Consider the following 16,442-nt stretch of genomic DNA (forward strand, 5'->3'; position numbering starts at 1 on the left):
CGTTCGAGAGCAGTGCCATACCACCTGGCTGCATGGGGGGTAGGACAAAGTGAGAGTCAGGAGGCAAAACTTCCAGATGCTGGCTGGGCTGGAGTAGAGTGTTCATGCCTCCCCCCATGGGGCCAGAGGACCCTGTGTCCTGACCTCAGAGGACCAGACTGCATGTCCTGGGCTTGGCTGGCATACACAGCTCCACAGCCAACTGACCCATCGGGGTCAGAGAAGCTGGTGGGACAAGATGCTGATGTCTGCCGTGGGCAATGCACATGTTTTCCAAGACTCATCCTCTCCTTCCACAAGTACTGCTTGAGTCCTACTGTGTACCCGGCTCCTATAGCTGCCAGGAACTCCAAAGAAGGCTAAATGAAAACAAGCAAAGATGTGGCCCCTGTGCTCTGGAGCTCACAGCCTAATGCTAGAGACACCGTGAACCAAGAATTCCCATTAACTCTGACCAGAGTCACAGAGTAGAAAAGGAGGGCTAGAGTAAGGGAGGGGGACTAGACATGGGGTACGGAGCAGAGTGCCCGGAGGTGAGCCAGTGGTGGAAATGGAGTTGAGAAGGCAAAAGCAGGGAGCTGCTGGGGGGAGGTGTGCAGCCAGGCGGGGGACGATGGGAGGAAGAAGATGGGAAGAAAAGAAGGCTGGCAAGCCTGGGGCACAGAGACCAAGAGCGAATATGAAAACGTGAGCTGGACTAGGGTCTGGTCAGGCACACAGGAGACTGTGTCACCCAAAGAGTCTGCAACTCAGGCTTTCCCACCCTGATTATCTGTAAAGTGGGAAAAGAGTATTGCCTACTTGGATTGTTGTGGTGATTAAATGAGACAGGCAAAGTCCTGGGTTTAGTGCCTGGCACACCTCTCTAGAAATGTTAGTTATTATTTTCAATAAAACTACTTTTATCATCACAACTGATATTTTAAAAATTAGGATCAATTATGAAATTGAATTACTGTTATTATTGCATTGCAACTGGAGATTTTCAAGGGGTTGTGCCTAGCCAATGACAACCCCCAAAAAGCGGGGCGATGGGACCTCTTGGCTGGTCCTCCCAGCGTTTTCCTGCCGGTCTGGGCCTACACAACCTTCTCATAGCACCAGCGTGGGGGTGAAGAGCATAGCTGGTGGCAGACCTGGGTCCCAGCCGCCTTTCTGGGCTGGGGCTAGCAGTGCCCGCCCTGTGAAGGTAGTGAGTGAAGGGTACCCACATGTTCACTGCTACTGTCACTGCCACTGGAGACGTGACCCACTAACAAGGCCTTATGGAGCCCCAGGGGCAGCTGTCCGCTCTGGGAGGCTCCAGGAGGCTCTGACTGGAGTGCTTCCTGCCATGCCAGTGGGGGGCTGTCCTGCGCACCGTGAGGCAGATCAGGGGAAGTGCGGGCAACTCCTAACAAGACAGTGAAGGACAGAAAGTGTCCACTGGGTGTGTAGACAAAAGGATTTCTGACTGCTTTAAAGTCATCTGGGAAAATAAAAAGAAAAGTCAAATCCCACAATCTGGAATAGAAATGGCAAAAGCAGAACTATAAAAATAAAGAAAAGAGACATACAGTACTCAGGACACTGGTGCTACTTACTCAGTTCCTTTGGTTTATCTAATGAGCCCTGATTCATGAAAAAATACATTTGTTTGAAACGGCTATTGTGTTTTGAGTGTCCGCTATGCACCAGGTGCTGTACATCTGTCATTACTGCTGGCTCAGAGAACAGTCCTGAGAGGTTGGTGCTGGCTGCTTAGGTGACGACTCTGCTAGTCTGACCATCGACTCCACCTGCGGTGTGATGCTGTCCCATGCTGCTGTGGAGTTTTTCCCAAGGGGGAGCTGTCCACATTCTGTCTCTGCTCCATCCACCCCATCCAACGCTCTGTCACCAGACTTGCACCCCATGTTCCTAAGATACACCTCTGCTCAAAATTTCCAATGACTCACCCTAGAGTTCCAATCAAAGAATGCTTTTGGTAGTCTCCCTACTTTCTGATGAGCATGTCTGTCATTAAAACATCTTATTTGCCTTGGCTGGTGTGGATCAGTTAGTTGGAGCATCGTCTCATAAACCAAAAGGTTGTAGGTTCGATTACCAGTCAGGGCACACACCTAGGTTGCAGGTTCTGGTTGGGGTATATACAAGAGGCAAACTAACTGGTGTCTCTCACACTGATGTCTCTCTTTCTCTCTCTCTAAGCAATGACAAAATGTCCTTGGGTGAAAATAACAAAAAACAATTTTTAATTTATATCTCCAACAAGTATGCGTTTATAAGCTATGTAAATGTACCATGAAGCTAACATGATATGTCCATTATATAAGTTAGAAAATTTGAAAAAGATGAGTTACTATGAGCTGAGTTTCCACCTTAAAAAAAACTGGGGGAGGGGGAAAGAGCAAATCAAACCTAAAACAAGCAGAAGAAATGACATAGTAAAGATAGAAGAAGAAAGCAGAAAAACTACAAGGAAAATCAATTAAACCCAAAGCTGAGGGTCCTGCCCAATAAAGTTGGTAGACCTATAACTTGACTGATCAGAAAAAAAAAGAGGGAAAGAGAAAGTCCAGTATTGGAGTGGGAAAAGGACCCTCACTGGTCCAGCAGACATTAAAAGGGCAATGAGTGGGTATCAGGAAAAGTCTACACCGATTAACTTGACAGCTTGGATGAGACAGACACAAATTAGATGGAGATAATGTAAATAGCCACATAGCTATGTTAAAAATCAGATTTGTAGTTAAAAATCTTCCCACAAAGAAAACTTAAAGCCTACATGGCCTCACTGGCTACTTTGACTAAACATTTAAAGAATAAATAATAATAGTTCTACACAAACTCTTTCAGAAAATTGAAAAGGGGTATACTTCTCAACACATTCTAAGAAGTCAGCATTACCCTGATGCTAACACCAGAAGGAGAAAACAACAAATTAATGTCCTTCATGAACATAAATGTAAGGGTTCTTAACAAAAGCTTCGCAAATTGAATCTAACAACACATAAAAAGTTAATACATCCTGACCAAGTACAATTTATTCCAGAAGGCATGATAAAAGAATAAACATTAAAAATCAATCAGTGTAATTTACTGCACTGAAAAACTAAATAAGAAAAATCATATAATCATCTCAAAATCTAATGTCTGTTCCTGATAAAAATTCTCAGCAAAGTAGGAGTTTATTGAGGTCATAGCATATAAAGTCAATATATAGAAATCAACTGTATATTAGTACACTGGCAAGGATCAATCCAAAAATAAAATGTAAAAAATTCCATTTATGAGCATCTAAAACAATAAAATACTTAGGAGTAAATTTAACAAAAGAAATGTATGACTTGTACACTGAATTGTTGAAAGAAACTAAAGAAGATCTAAGTAAATGCAAAGACATCTGTGTTCATGGATTGGAAGACTTAACATCGCTAAGATGTCAAATTGATCTATATGCTCAGTGCAATTCAAATAAAAACTCCAGAAGGATTTTTTTGTAGAAAATGACAAGTTAATTCTAAAATTTGTATGAAAAAGCAAAGGACCCAGAGAGCCAAGAAACTTTGAAAAAGAAAAAGAAAGGTGAAGAATTTAAACTCCCTGATTTCCACACATATAAAGCTACAGCAATCAAAACAATGGGAATAATAATCAATGAAACAGAATAGAATCCAAAAATAGGCCCACACGTATATGATCAGTTGATTTCTGATAAAGGAACCAAGGCGGTCGGTGTAGATGGATAATCTTTCGACAAGTGGTGCTGGACCAATTGGATAGCGGTATGTAAATTAACCTTACTTTACATCATAAGCAAAAATTAACTCGAAATGGACCACTGCCCTAAATTTAAGGCTTATTATAAGCTACAAAACTTATTTAGTTATGAAAATTGTAAATTAGAAAAATTGTAGAAGAAAACAGGAAAAAAAATCTCAGTGATCTGGTTTCACAAACTGTAAAATATCAATAAATTGTACTTCATTAAATTTTTTTAAAAAACCAAAATTTTGTTCTCCAAAAGACACTATCATGAAAATGAAAAGGAAAGCCACAGATTGGGAGTGAATACTTCAAAAATATGTATCTGACAAAGAATTCTAACTAGATGAGAACTGTCAAAGTTTAAAAAGACAAAACAACCCAATAAGAAAATGGACAAAAGTACTAAACAGACACTTTACCCAAAGATGTCTGTTACAGGTGCAGATGGCAAATATGCTGATGCAGACATTATCAGGAGTCAGGGAAATGCAAGTTAGAAAGACAGTGAGCTCCCACTGTTAAGAAGACTGACTATGCCAAGTGGTGGAAAGGATGTGGGGCGACTGGAACCCTCCTCCACTGCTGGTGGGAAATGGTGTGAGCACTTTGGAAAACATTTTGTAAATGTCTTAAAAAACATAAACATTCATTTACCCCCTGGCCCAGCCTATCAACTCTTAGATATTTACCCCTGGGGGAAAGAAAGCAGACGTGCACACAAAGACTTGTGTCAGAATGTCCACAGCAGCTTTATTTGAATGGGCTGCAAACTGAAAACAACCAAAATGTCTATGCGCAGGTGACTGGAGAGACAAACTGGTCAATCTGCACACCAGAATGCTACTCAACCACACAAAGAAATAGACTATGGACACACACAACAACATGGACGAATTTCAAATAATTATGCTGAGTTACAGAAGCTAGACCAAAAAAAAAAAAGAACACCCACTGCCCGATTCCATTTATATAAAATTTTAGAAAGTGCAAACTGATCTGTAGTGATAGAAAGCAGATCAGCGGTTCCCTACAGACAAAAGGGGAGGGAGAGACGAATTAATTGCAAAGGCCACAAGAACACTTTGGAGGTGATGGGCATGTTTACTACTACGATTGTGGTGACAGTTTTATGAGTACAAACATATGTTAAGTGTATGAACTGTGCACTTTAAATGTGTACAGGTTAACATATGTCAATTAAACCTCAACAAAACTTTTTTTAAAGATGGGCTAAAAGGCAAATATATGTATAAATGTTTCCTTTTTTGAACCCTGGAGGCTCATCCCACCTCCAGGACCCCAGGTCTGGAGATTCCTGGCCTAGAAAACCTTGCCTGACCTGCCTTGTGAGGGCTCTGACCTCTCCCGACCTCCAGGGAGAGGACTGAAAACTCCCAGAAGAGTAACTCTCCATGGGAGGTAATTTCAGATTACTGCTGAGGCAGCAAAAGAAATATGGTGTAAATGAATCTGTAAGTATAAAAACATATATTATGTGGCTTGTACTTTCACTTTGCTTCTGGAAATAACCACAAGACTGTAAACAGTGAGTATCGGGGAGAGCAAGGGCCATGGGGAGCAAGTAGAGAGGGAGCACTCACTTTGCATTTTGCATCTTTTTCTAGTATTTAAATTCCCTGCATTTGGTACACAGAGTACTTTAAAAAATAACAACAATGGTTACTTGGCTAGTGAGAACATGGCCATTTTTGTTTTTTTTTCTTTTTCCAAGAAGCAACCTTATAAATATTATCTGGGAGGGAGTAAGGAAGGAATGGAGAGGAGGAGGAAGGAGAGGGAATGAAAGCAAGCGACAACAGAAAAGAAAGTTATGCACAAAACAGGGGCCTGTCCAAGACAGTCCCCAAGCCCCAGTGACTACAATACTAGAGCTGTGGGGACGAAGGGAAAAACATGCTGACCCAACGAGGAAGGACAAAGTGCCCAAAGGCACTGCTCGTGAAAATAAAACTAATTTGTTTGGAGAGCTGAATTTCTCGCCTACTTAAAAAATATCCAAAGAATGTACTGGCCAGGGTCATTTTATTTTATTATACTCTCCCTCTCCTACACAAATTCTTAGAAGCTGCTAGAGAATGGAATGGGTAGGTAAGAATGAACAACATTGTTGTGGAAGCTAATGGGAAAGAACCTCCACAAGTTCTACGCCTCTTCTGAAGGGTTCCCATCTCATCTCACCGATGCAGCTCCCTTCCTCCAGGCACTGGGGCATACTCGGGATGCTCAGCACTGGCATTACTGGCCAGTCCTGCACTGGCACAGCCGAAGCATGTTTGTTAAAGAAACATGAGTCATGTCTTTCAAGCAATTAGTTGCACAAGAATATGTTTGTTTTCAAAACCAAATTCTGCTATTAAAAAAAACTATTAGAGCTAATAAATGAGTTCAGCAAGGTTGCAGGATACAAGGTCAATATACAAAAATACAGTGTATTTCTATACTTTAGCAAGGAACAATCGGCAAAGAAAAAAGAAGAAAACAATTCCACATGTAATAGCCTCAAAAAATACAATACTTAGGAACAAATTTAACAAAAGAAATATAAAACTTGTAAACTGAAAACTACAAAACACTGCTGAAAGAAACTAAAGATATTTCAATATTTCATGTTCATGGATGGGAAGCCTCAATATTATTAAGATGTCAGTAATACCCAGCCCTGGCCTGTATGGCTCAGTGGATTGAGTGCTGGCTTGCAAACCAAAGAGTCGCTGGTTCGATTCCCAGTCAGGGCACATGCCTGGGATGCAGGCCAGGTCCCCAGTTGGGGTGAACTACAGGCAACTACACATTGATGTCTCTCTCCCTTTCTTTCTCCCTTCTTTCCCCTCTCTGTAAGAATAAATAAATAAAATCTTTTAAAAAATACCCAAAGTTATCTACAGATTCAACACAATCACCATCAAAACCTCAGCTGATATTTTTGTAGAAACTGACATGCAAACGCTAAAATTCATACAGAATACAAGGGTTCCAAAGTAGACAAATGAATTTTGAAAAGAGCAAATCTGGAGTACTCACACCCCCCAATTTCAAAACTTACTACAAGCTAAAGTAATTAAGAATTTGGGGTATTGGCATAAGAACAGATGTATAAATCAATGTCATGGAGTTGAGAGTCCAGAAATAAACTCATACATCAATAGTCAACTGGTTTCTAACAAGGTGCCAAGACAAGTCAATGGGCAGAGAACAATCTTTCAACGAACGGTGCTAGGAAAACTGGATTTCCATGTGTAGAAGAATAAGGTTGAACCACCTACCTCACAGCACATATAAAAATCAAGTTAAAATGGGTCAAAGATCTAATTGTAACAGCTAAAGCTATAAAACTCTTAGAAGACCCTTGGCCAGGTGGCTCAGCTGGTTAGAGTGTCATCCCAATGTTCCAAGATTGCGGGTTTGAGCCCTGGTTAGGGCACATATAAGACTCGCCCTCCCCCTCTTTCTCTCTCTAAAATCAGTTTTTAAAAATTTTAAGAAACCTTTAGAAGAAAACATAAGGGAATTCTTTATGAATTCCCTTAATGAGTTCTTTATTTCTTTATGAAATTCTTTATGACCTTGGACTAGGCAATGGTATCCTGTTTGACACCAAAAGCACAGGCAACAACAGGAAAAAACAGATAAATTAGACTTTATCAAAATTTAAAACTTTTGTGCATCAAAGGACACTATCGAGAGAGAAAAAAGACAACCCACAGAATGGAAGAACATATTTGCAAATTACATATCTGGTAAGAATCTAGTATCCAGAGTATATAAAGAACTCCTGCAATTCAATAAATAAATAGGCAAAACATTTTAACAGATGTTTCCCCAAAGAAGGCACACCAATGGACAATAAGTACATGAACAGGCCCTCCACATCCTTCGTCGTTAGAGAAAGGCAAGTCCAAGCCACTGTGAGATACTTCACACCCACTAGAGATGGACAGTAACCAATGCTGGCGGGGGTGGAAAGAGAGTGGGACTCTCACACACCACTGGTGGGAATGTAAAGTGATGCAGCCTCTTCTGAAAATGGGTTGGCAGGCCTTCAAAAAAGTGAAACCTAGAATTACCATGTCACCTAGCAATTCTACGCTTCAGTATGTACCGGAAAGAACAGAAAACATATGTCCCCATGAACACTTGTGTGTAAATGTTCATAGCAGCATTACTCACAATCGCCCCAAAGTAGAAACAGCCCAAGTGTCCACCAAGTGATGGGTGAATGTGGCACATCCATACAGTGGAATATTATTTGGCCATAAAAGGAAGTACCGACACACAGGACAACACACATGGACCTTGGACACATGTGAAGTAAAATAAGCCAGACTCAATCGGATTCCATTTATATGAAACGTCCATAATAAGCAAACCTACAGAGACAGAACGTAAACTAGGGGTTGCCGGGGGCTGGGAGAGTGGGAATGAGAAGTAACTGACTGCTGATGGGTGTGAAGTGGTGAAGCGTTCTGGAATTAGACAGTGGTGATGGTTGAACAAATCTGAACCATGCTGAATCACAAACTTGCTAAGTGTGAATCATATAGTACGCGAATTATGTCTAAAACAGCAATAATTTTGTCCTGGTTTTGCCAAATATTAAGCTTCACCGTGTCTGCAATGGCCCCACTGTCTTCCGAGCTCTGGCCCCTAATGTTCCATCTTACCCTCTGTACCGCCCTGTGGGAGGAAGCCCCACTGTCTCCACCCCCTTTTCTGTGTTCCGCCATTCTCCGCCTCCCTCGTATCTCTCTGCACCTGAGTCCTCCTCCCAAGGCTGCAGATCAGTGGATACCATCTACAGTCAAAAAGAGTCTGCAGATGGGTTCACAGCGGGAGTTTTGCTTTTTTTTTTTTTAACTGAATTAGCTGCTACGAGGAGATTTCACATAAACATCCACATTCTGGCTATGGCAGCCGACTGCCTACCCAAGAGCCACGCTCCTCTCCTTTCCCGGTAAAGGAAGCTGGGTTTTTTTCTGGTTTCTGCTCTGAAACAGTTGGCCCAAGGCAGCAGGTGAGCCACACCATCCCGCCTACCTTTCCAGAGACTGGCCTAGGGTGGCCACTGGAGCAGTCAGAGCGCCTAGCCACAGGCAACAGAAACAGGAGCAGGTATTTGAGCAGAAGCCAATTAACCGTAAAGCGGATGAAGGGTGAGCTTCGGGCCCCTCGCCTGTGTGACCCTGTGCGTGTTCTAAGTTAGGAAAGGAGCCGTGGCACAATCGGCAGGCTTTGGTGCAAGAACCTTCCGGGAAATGTCCTAGCAGGGGCATCCAACCTTTTGGCGTCTCTGGGCCACTCCGGAAGACAAAGAGTTGTCTTGAGCCACACAGTAAATACATTGCGACACATAATCACCAAAAAAATCTTTAAGTAAATTTACAATTTGGTGTTGAGCCGCATTCATAGCTGTCCTGAGCCACCTGTGGCCTGTGGGCCATAGGCTGGACACCCCTGTAAGAGATCTGGGAGAAAGAGACCCGATCCTCCCAAGGTCCAGCTTTTGGTCCATGGTTTCTTTAGTTATTCTAAATAAATGCTCACGTTCATACTTAATTTTCCATGTGATGAATCAGATGATCCAGATGTTAGAATTACAGACAAGGGTTTTAAAGTAGCTGCTGTAATACACTCAAGGCGGTAAACGCCAACACACTCATACTGAGTGAATGGATGAGAAATCCCAGTAGAGAAGTAGAAACTATTAAAAGAATAAAGAACTAAATGGAAATTCCACAACTAAAAATTCAAATAGTTGAAAGGAGGGTGAAAAGTAAGTGCCCTAGATTCTATGTTGGAGAAGTAGGATTCACGGAACCGAAAATCCTTCAGACACCACCAGGGACTCAAAGGGCACTAGGGTCAGAAAATACAGGCAATGTCCTCTAAAGCCTGGGCTCCAGTTCTGTTTAATGAAACAAAATGCAAAGAATGTCCCAATAAAAAGAGAGAAAAGTGCAAGAATTGATGACCTTTTATCCTCTACTCTTCTCCTCTCTGCCCTGAACACTGTTGTCCCAGGACAACATGGTGGTGGTTGGAGCTACAGCAGCCATTTTGCAGTCTTGAGGGGCAGTTGGGAGAAGGGAGACACATGAGCTGAGTCAGAGGTCCGATTTGGCAGATCTGCTGGACATACCATGGAAACACCTGACTCTGGAATTTTTGTCACATGAGATAATAAACTTCTTTTACTTGGCTGTTGGTTACTTACAGTCAAAGCATGTCCCAACTAAAGCACAGCCTGTCTTGGAAATGGAGAGAGAGAAGAGGTATCTGGCAATATCATAACACCGGCCCTTTAGAGTGAGCAGAAGCTCTCCAGCCCTGGATCTCACTTGGTCTCTACAAGCAACAGAGTTTGCAATCCCTGACCTACACGTCTTCTGAGAGATGGGTCACTGGCCTTCCTTCTACAAATTACTTCCCAACTCCTGTCTCCCCCATGTAACTCCATCTAGCTACAAGTAATTCTCCTTCCTTGGAAGTCCCCCAGCTTCATCAGAGCTTCCCTTCTATCTCCTAGTGTAACTGTGCCGTCACCTCCTCCCACTTGGCCATCAGCCTTCTGAGGGCAGGAATCCTGCCTTACTCATTCCTGAATCTCTCTCTGCCATGGAGTGAGGAACACGAATACAGGACGCCCTCAGTGCATGTTTGCGGAATAAATGAATAAACACTCCCTGCAATGTCAAGGATATCCCATCCTCCAAGTTCACCAAGGAGTTTTTAACAGGTTATATGTGGCTCTCAACCCAGGAAAATAATTCCCACCATACTCAGTACTCCAGGGAGCCTCAGGCCCACTCGCCTGGAGCACCCCTGAAAACAGTCAGCTCTGAAGCTGGGATCCCAGGCCCTGCAGAAACTCTGGGCCGCCTCCATCCCGACCTTGCTCAGGAAGCCTGGTGGGATAAGAACCTTCCCAGCATGGCCTGGGAGGGACTGCCAATCACCACAAACTCCAGGAAAGGACATAAACACACACACACACACACACACACACACACACACACACATCTCCCCAATTTACAAAAAGGAAAAGACCAGGCAACTTGAAAACACACAACAATCACAGATCTTCTTGGGAGGGAGGCAGCCCCACGATTCTTCCCCAGAGGGCTCTGCTCCCGCAGATGACAAGGGCACTCAGTGCACCTCAAGTTGTTGACAAATCCAAGGAGTAGGACTTCCATCTGTACCAACGCTGTGTCTAATTTACTCTTACAAATGCTTCCTGAACTAGGGGTTGATTTTCAGCTCCAGCTTTTGGTAGATTCTTTCTTGGCCTGTGGCTCTAGGCTCTGAATGTGGCTGTTTTATTTGTTTTTTAAATTATGGTAAAAAGCATATAACATAAATGCTGCCTCTTCACCTTTGTTAAGTGTAGAGTTTGGAGTGTTCAGTGTGTTCACACTGCTGTGCAGCCTCCGCACCACCCACCCCCAAGCTGTTCACCTTCCCAAGCCGAGAGTGAGACCCCGTGCAAGGCGCACACCAACTGCCCATGCCCTCCAGCCCCGCTCCCTGGTAGCCACTGTCCTATTTCCTGTGCCTATAATTTTGACTATTCTAAAGATCTCATATAAATGAAATCATACAGTATTTGTCTTTTTGTGTCTGGCTTATTTCACTAGGCATGATGTCCACAGGTTCATCCATGTTGTAGAATGTATGTCAGAGTTTTCCTCCCTTTCAAGGCTGAGTGATGATCCACTGCATGTATATACACCATTTATTACCCAGTCATCCGTCAGTGGACACCTTTTGGCTGTTGTGAGTAACGCTGCTGTCCGTTCAAGTGCCTGCTTACAGTTCTTTTGTGGGTCTTTGATCTCTGGTCTTTGACTTCCTCTGAATTAGTCAAGATTCCACCTTGGACCTGGAATTCCAGGCCAGTCTCTGTTGCAGCGGGAGGGAGGGAGAACCCCAGCGTGATGCATGAGAAGCGCTCCCGAGTCGAGGGGGCAGAGCAGAGCCAGCTGGGAACTCCGGAGCAGGTTCCTGGCCCATCTGACAGAGGGCAGCGAATCAACGACGTTGCGGCAAGAAGCAAAGAAGAGTGGGACATCCCCCTCTGCCTCTGGGGTGGGGGGAGACACATACCACTGCTTGGAGGAGAAGAGCAGGACAAGGCAGGCCTCTGTTCCCCAAAAGGGCAGGCATGCTGCAGAGGTGGCCCTGGGGGCTCTCAAAAGGGCAGCCCTGCTGCAGGGGCAGAGGTTATGAAAAGGGAGAGGATGCCAAGACTGGTGCTGTTCAGAAAACCTCAGAGGGGCCTAGGCGTGGGGACGGGGGAGGGGAGAGGGGTCAGGAGTGTGGAATGCTCTCATTTGACAGCTGGCCCCGAGCTCAGCCAACTCCCTGAGCAAGGAAGGCACAAAGGCAGAAATTCAAAGGGCAGGCGGGGCGTTAAGGGTGCATATCACAGGTCTCAAACCTATGCCTTCAGGGGGAGGGTGCGCAGACTACAGCCAGTGAGCAAAGGCAGTGTCTGGATACTTGTGAGTCCCTCTCACTGTAAGTGACTTTCAACTGGTTACAGGATATTTTTTTGGTGCTAAAGTGTCTGGGTTCAGGTATGAAATGACGACAGCCTGGGAAGGGCGCAGACACTAAAGGGAAAAATCAATCACTTCTGTGAACTCTGAACTCCTTGAAGTGTAAAGATGACTTAAGGGCACCCCTTAAACATCAGGTCCAAGGTACAGGCGTGAGGCTTTCGTTCCAGCCCAGACCAAACTCAGGGGCTCCACTGACGCCTCAAGAGCCCAGGCGGGCTGCTGGTGGGGGCTTCAGGCCCCCTGTGGTTAACTCAACCCAAGAGGCATCTCTGCTTTGATGTAGGTGTTCAGAAAGAACTGTGCCCTTAAATCCAGAGAACTGGCCCTCCACACTGTTCCGGGATCCCAGCAGTCTGTCTGTGAGGTCAGCCTGGACCTGGTGGCCGTGATGTGCATCCGAGGCCAGATCAGGCTGCCTCAGAGCCCGTCGGCTCAACTTTTTACTAACTCGGGAGACAGAGCCAAAGATGGTCTGACGTCTCCACACCCCAGGGACGTGATGTCCCCACTGGCACGTCCCTTGCATGCCAGGCTCCAGGGAGACTGGTGCTGTGTACTAGCCAGGCTCTCGAGCTCGGGCACTTAGGGTGAAAGTCTCCATTCTACACCCCAGCACTGACCAGACTGACAGAAGAGTCTCTCCATGCTGAGATCCCACAGGAGGTCAAAGGCTCTCGAAGAAGTTTCTGGAGGCCATGTCAGCAGCTAGGAGAAGAAACAGGTTAGCTGGGTCATTCCTGTGTTGTAACAGTAGTAAACATTTACTGCTCCACAGTAAACAATTCCCACTTAACCCTCACAAGTCTACATGGTACAAAGATAGCGTCATTATTGCCATTTTACAGAGGAGGAAACCAAGCTCAGAAAGGTCAAGCAACTTTCCTGGGGTCAGCTTTTACGTCACAAAGCCAGGATTCAATCCCAGGTCTATGTGACTTCAAACTTCCTACTCTGTCCACCTCCCTGTGAGGGAATCTTGTGCCCCTGCCTCTCACTCCCCGTGGTCAAGGCCACGCCCCTCCAGGGCAGGGCCCAGTGTAGGAAAGAGAAGGAGCTTGAAAGTCTGCTGAACAATGACAGACAGGCCAGTTCCTCTTTGGGATCCTCCATCATTCCCAGGTCAGCGCCTTAACTTAGGGTCATCTGAGACCACCAGCACCGGGAGGTCCTTGGTACCACGACCTGGGCTGCCATGGGGGTGGCAGGTCACCCACCTGACTCAAACTCACTGGGATCCTAACTCGAAGGCTCCTCCAGTCTGAGGGTCGAAGGGACCCAAATTTTGCCACCCTAAAGCTGTTTTCTGGGATAGTGATTTTAAGCTGTTTATCAAGAAGCAAGAGACTCAGAATGTCTCTGACTGCGCCCCCCACCCCTCCGCCCCCGTTTCCTGTGCTAGAGGTTCAGAGAAACCTGCTTCAGGAAGGAGATCTCAGGATGTCACCTTAGTCAAATTTGAATTTACTGTGTTATATACGAGGGCTTCAGGCAGGTCTCTGTCTGATAACTGGCCTTGGCCAGGCCCCTTGCCTCCATTAGTTCAACGCTAACGGGTCACCCCACTTCCAGAGGCCCCTGTAGGACCCGCTGTGATCCTCTTACATTTGCTTTGCCTCTGCCCAGGCCTGCTGCTCTCCCTCGCTCCCACAGGGGCTGCTGGGAACGAGCCCCTGCACCGGAAATCTGCTGGGAAACCACATCTCAGGGTCAGCTTCCTGGGATCTGACCTACGACACCAGGACTCTGCCTCCTCCTCCTTTTACAGTCTCCCCCAACTTCTTCACAGCTGGGCATCTGATCACTTCCCAATGAGAATATCAATTCAGAGCATATGCTGTGTGCTTCCGTCCACCTCCCCAGCTAGACTAACCTGGTCAGTACACACTGGGACTCCAGTGACATGTCTATGTAATTCATGAGCATGAAGGCCAAAGTCTGTTCACCCAATGCCCACTGTGTACCCCACTGAGGAAGCCCCTGGGAGGGGTCAAGGGGGCTGGCACAGGGCCTAGTTCCCATGGGACCCCGGGAGATTCTTTCCAAACAGTCCAATGAGCAGGTTTGGGGAGGCGTGCCCTGCTTACCCACCCCCAGCTCTGAGTCAACCCCGGGGGTACAGGTGGGCCTTCAGCTGCCCAGTGATCCTGCTAACCACTGTCTTTGATTGGATGGGGTGAGTTGGGGGGGGTCACTTAACCCCTCTTAGGCCAATCAGGCTCTCTTTCCTGAGAATTCACATGGCCATGAATCTTCAGAGTGAGAAAAAGCCGAGGCCTGTCCTAGGATCCCGACTCTTCTCCATTCTGGTTCCTGCTCCTCCTGAGGACCCCACCCCTGCACCTTTATAAGGATCCCCCCAGCAGCTTCAGGGAGCCCCATGGATTTCTGCCTCTTGCAATCACAGTCCACGTAACAGCAAGGTTCAGAAGTATGCTGAGCACCACGGCCACATTCTAGATATGCACCTGGGACACCATTCCCCAAATCTCTCCAACCGTAGAGCTCAATATACAGCCAGTCTTCAATCAATGTCTGTGAATGAACGGATGCTGCTGTTACTGAGGGAACATTTGTTACAAGTTGCAAGAAAACCAAAACCTCAGAAATGAAATGGCAGAGTCCATTCTGGGAAGGTCTGTAGTTTCGCCATATGATAGTCACATGGTCACTGTGCTGCCTTGCTCCTCCTTCCCCTCCAGAGACAAAGATGCTGATCAGAGTCTTGCCTGTAGGTTCCCAAGGTCAAAGGCACCCTTTCACTGATCTGGGCCCAGTTTGGGGAGTGGGGAGCTTTGGTGTCTCCTTCTTGAAGGTGGAGAACTGGAGCCTCTACTCAAATATTCCTTCTGGAAGATGCCCAGGCCCCAGGGCAGCGCCTTTGGGGGGACCATAAAAACAAGGCAGGCCACAGGACTTCCCCAGGGGACTCTCAGCCCCAGTTTGCGCAGTGCAAACTGAGTCACAGGGCTAGATAACCTGCCCAAGGCCACACAGCAAGAAGTGGCAGTAGTGAAATACAGGCAGCCTGTGTGGCCTCAGGGCAGGGTCCTCTGCTGCATGGTCCCTCCTGGGGCGACAGAAGCGGGAGAAGAGGCAGCAGGGCTGGCTCACTCCTCCCCAGGCAGTCCACGCCGTGTCAGGGTCACACAAGGACCCTCTATGGGCGATGTCTCAGACGAGCCCTTTGTGCCTTCCAATGCCCAACTGTGTGTTTTGTCATACACTGTGTGACAAAGCACAGAGAAGCTGCGCTGATGGGGGCAGGGAAGAATGGCCACACTGTTCCCTGTTACTAGCCTATAATCCCGCTGGGCCTGGGGGAGGGATGAGGGCAACAGCCACACATGAGAGCCCCAGGCCCCACGGGTCTTTTTCTTCTGGGGTGGGGAGGGGCAATGGGAAGGAGAGAGCTGGAAGGCTCTTTCTGGAAGGCAGCCCATCAGCCGAAGCGGACTTCCTTGGACAATCTACCCTGCATGCCTGCTCTAACTTACAGCTGGGATCCAGGCTCTAACTGGCAGGAATGAGACCAGCTGGAACTTGTGACCTGCCCTCCCCAGACAGGGATGGCCCTGGGTGGTGCCAAGACTGGCATTCAGACCACAGCAGCTGGTTTCTGGGCTGTCCCTGCTGGCTCCTCACCCTCTTTCTCAGTGTGAAGGTCTCAGGACCAGGGTAGAATGCAGTTTCCCAAGTGCAATGTTCCGCCAGCACCAGCAGGAAAAAAAGACGGGAGCTATGGCAGCTGCTCTGGGCTTTCCCAGTTGACCTACAACTCTTCAGAGGGAGGCAAATGCTCATACGCCTGAGCACCCCCAGCTTGAAATTCATGAGGGCCCCCCACCTCCAGGGTGCTACAGGGCTGTGGTGGGCCCTGAGCCAGGACCTGTGACATGGAGCAGACATGAGCTGGGACACACAGAAGCACTGGTGGAGTACCAGAGAGAGGACTTCTGGTAGCAGAGGGAGCAGCACCCTGTGAGGCACATGCCCTGGTGAAGGGTGGACTGAGACCACAGGGCGATTGGAGTACCTCCCTGACTCGGCTGTCACAGGCCTTCCTCCCTCCTCTTCCTTTAGCTGGGACAAACTCAGCAGACACACTCACCC

General features: G+C 46.6%; 1 protein-coding gene across 1 annotated transcript in view; it reads right to left on the reverse strand.

The window, feature by feature from the left end:
- The window catches only part of FAM178B (family with sequence similarity 178 member B), a 100,357-nt gene that overhangs the window by 53,949 nt on the left and 29,966 nt on the right, over positions 1-16,442 (reverse strand). The window contains exon 8 of the mRNA XM_037055042.1: positions 12,953-13,037. Coding sequence (XP_036910937.1) covers positions 12,953-13,037 — 85 coding nt within the window. The remainder of the gene's footprint in view (positions 1-12,952; positions 13,038-16,442) is intronic.

Source organism: Sturnira hondurensis, unplaced genomic scaffold (assembly GCF_014824575.4).
Source record: "Sturnira hondurensis isolate 20B ecotype Veracruz unplaced genomic scaffold, ASM1482457v3 Scaffold0008480, whole genome shotgun sequence".
Lineage (NCBI taxonomy): Eukaryota > Metazoa > Chordata > Mammalia > Chiroptera > Phyllostomidae > Sturnira > Sturnira hondurensis.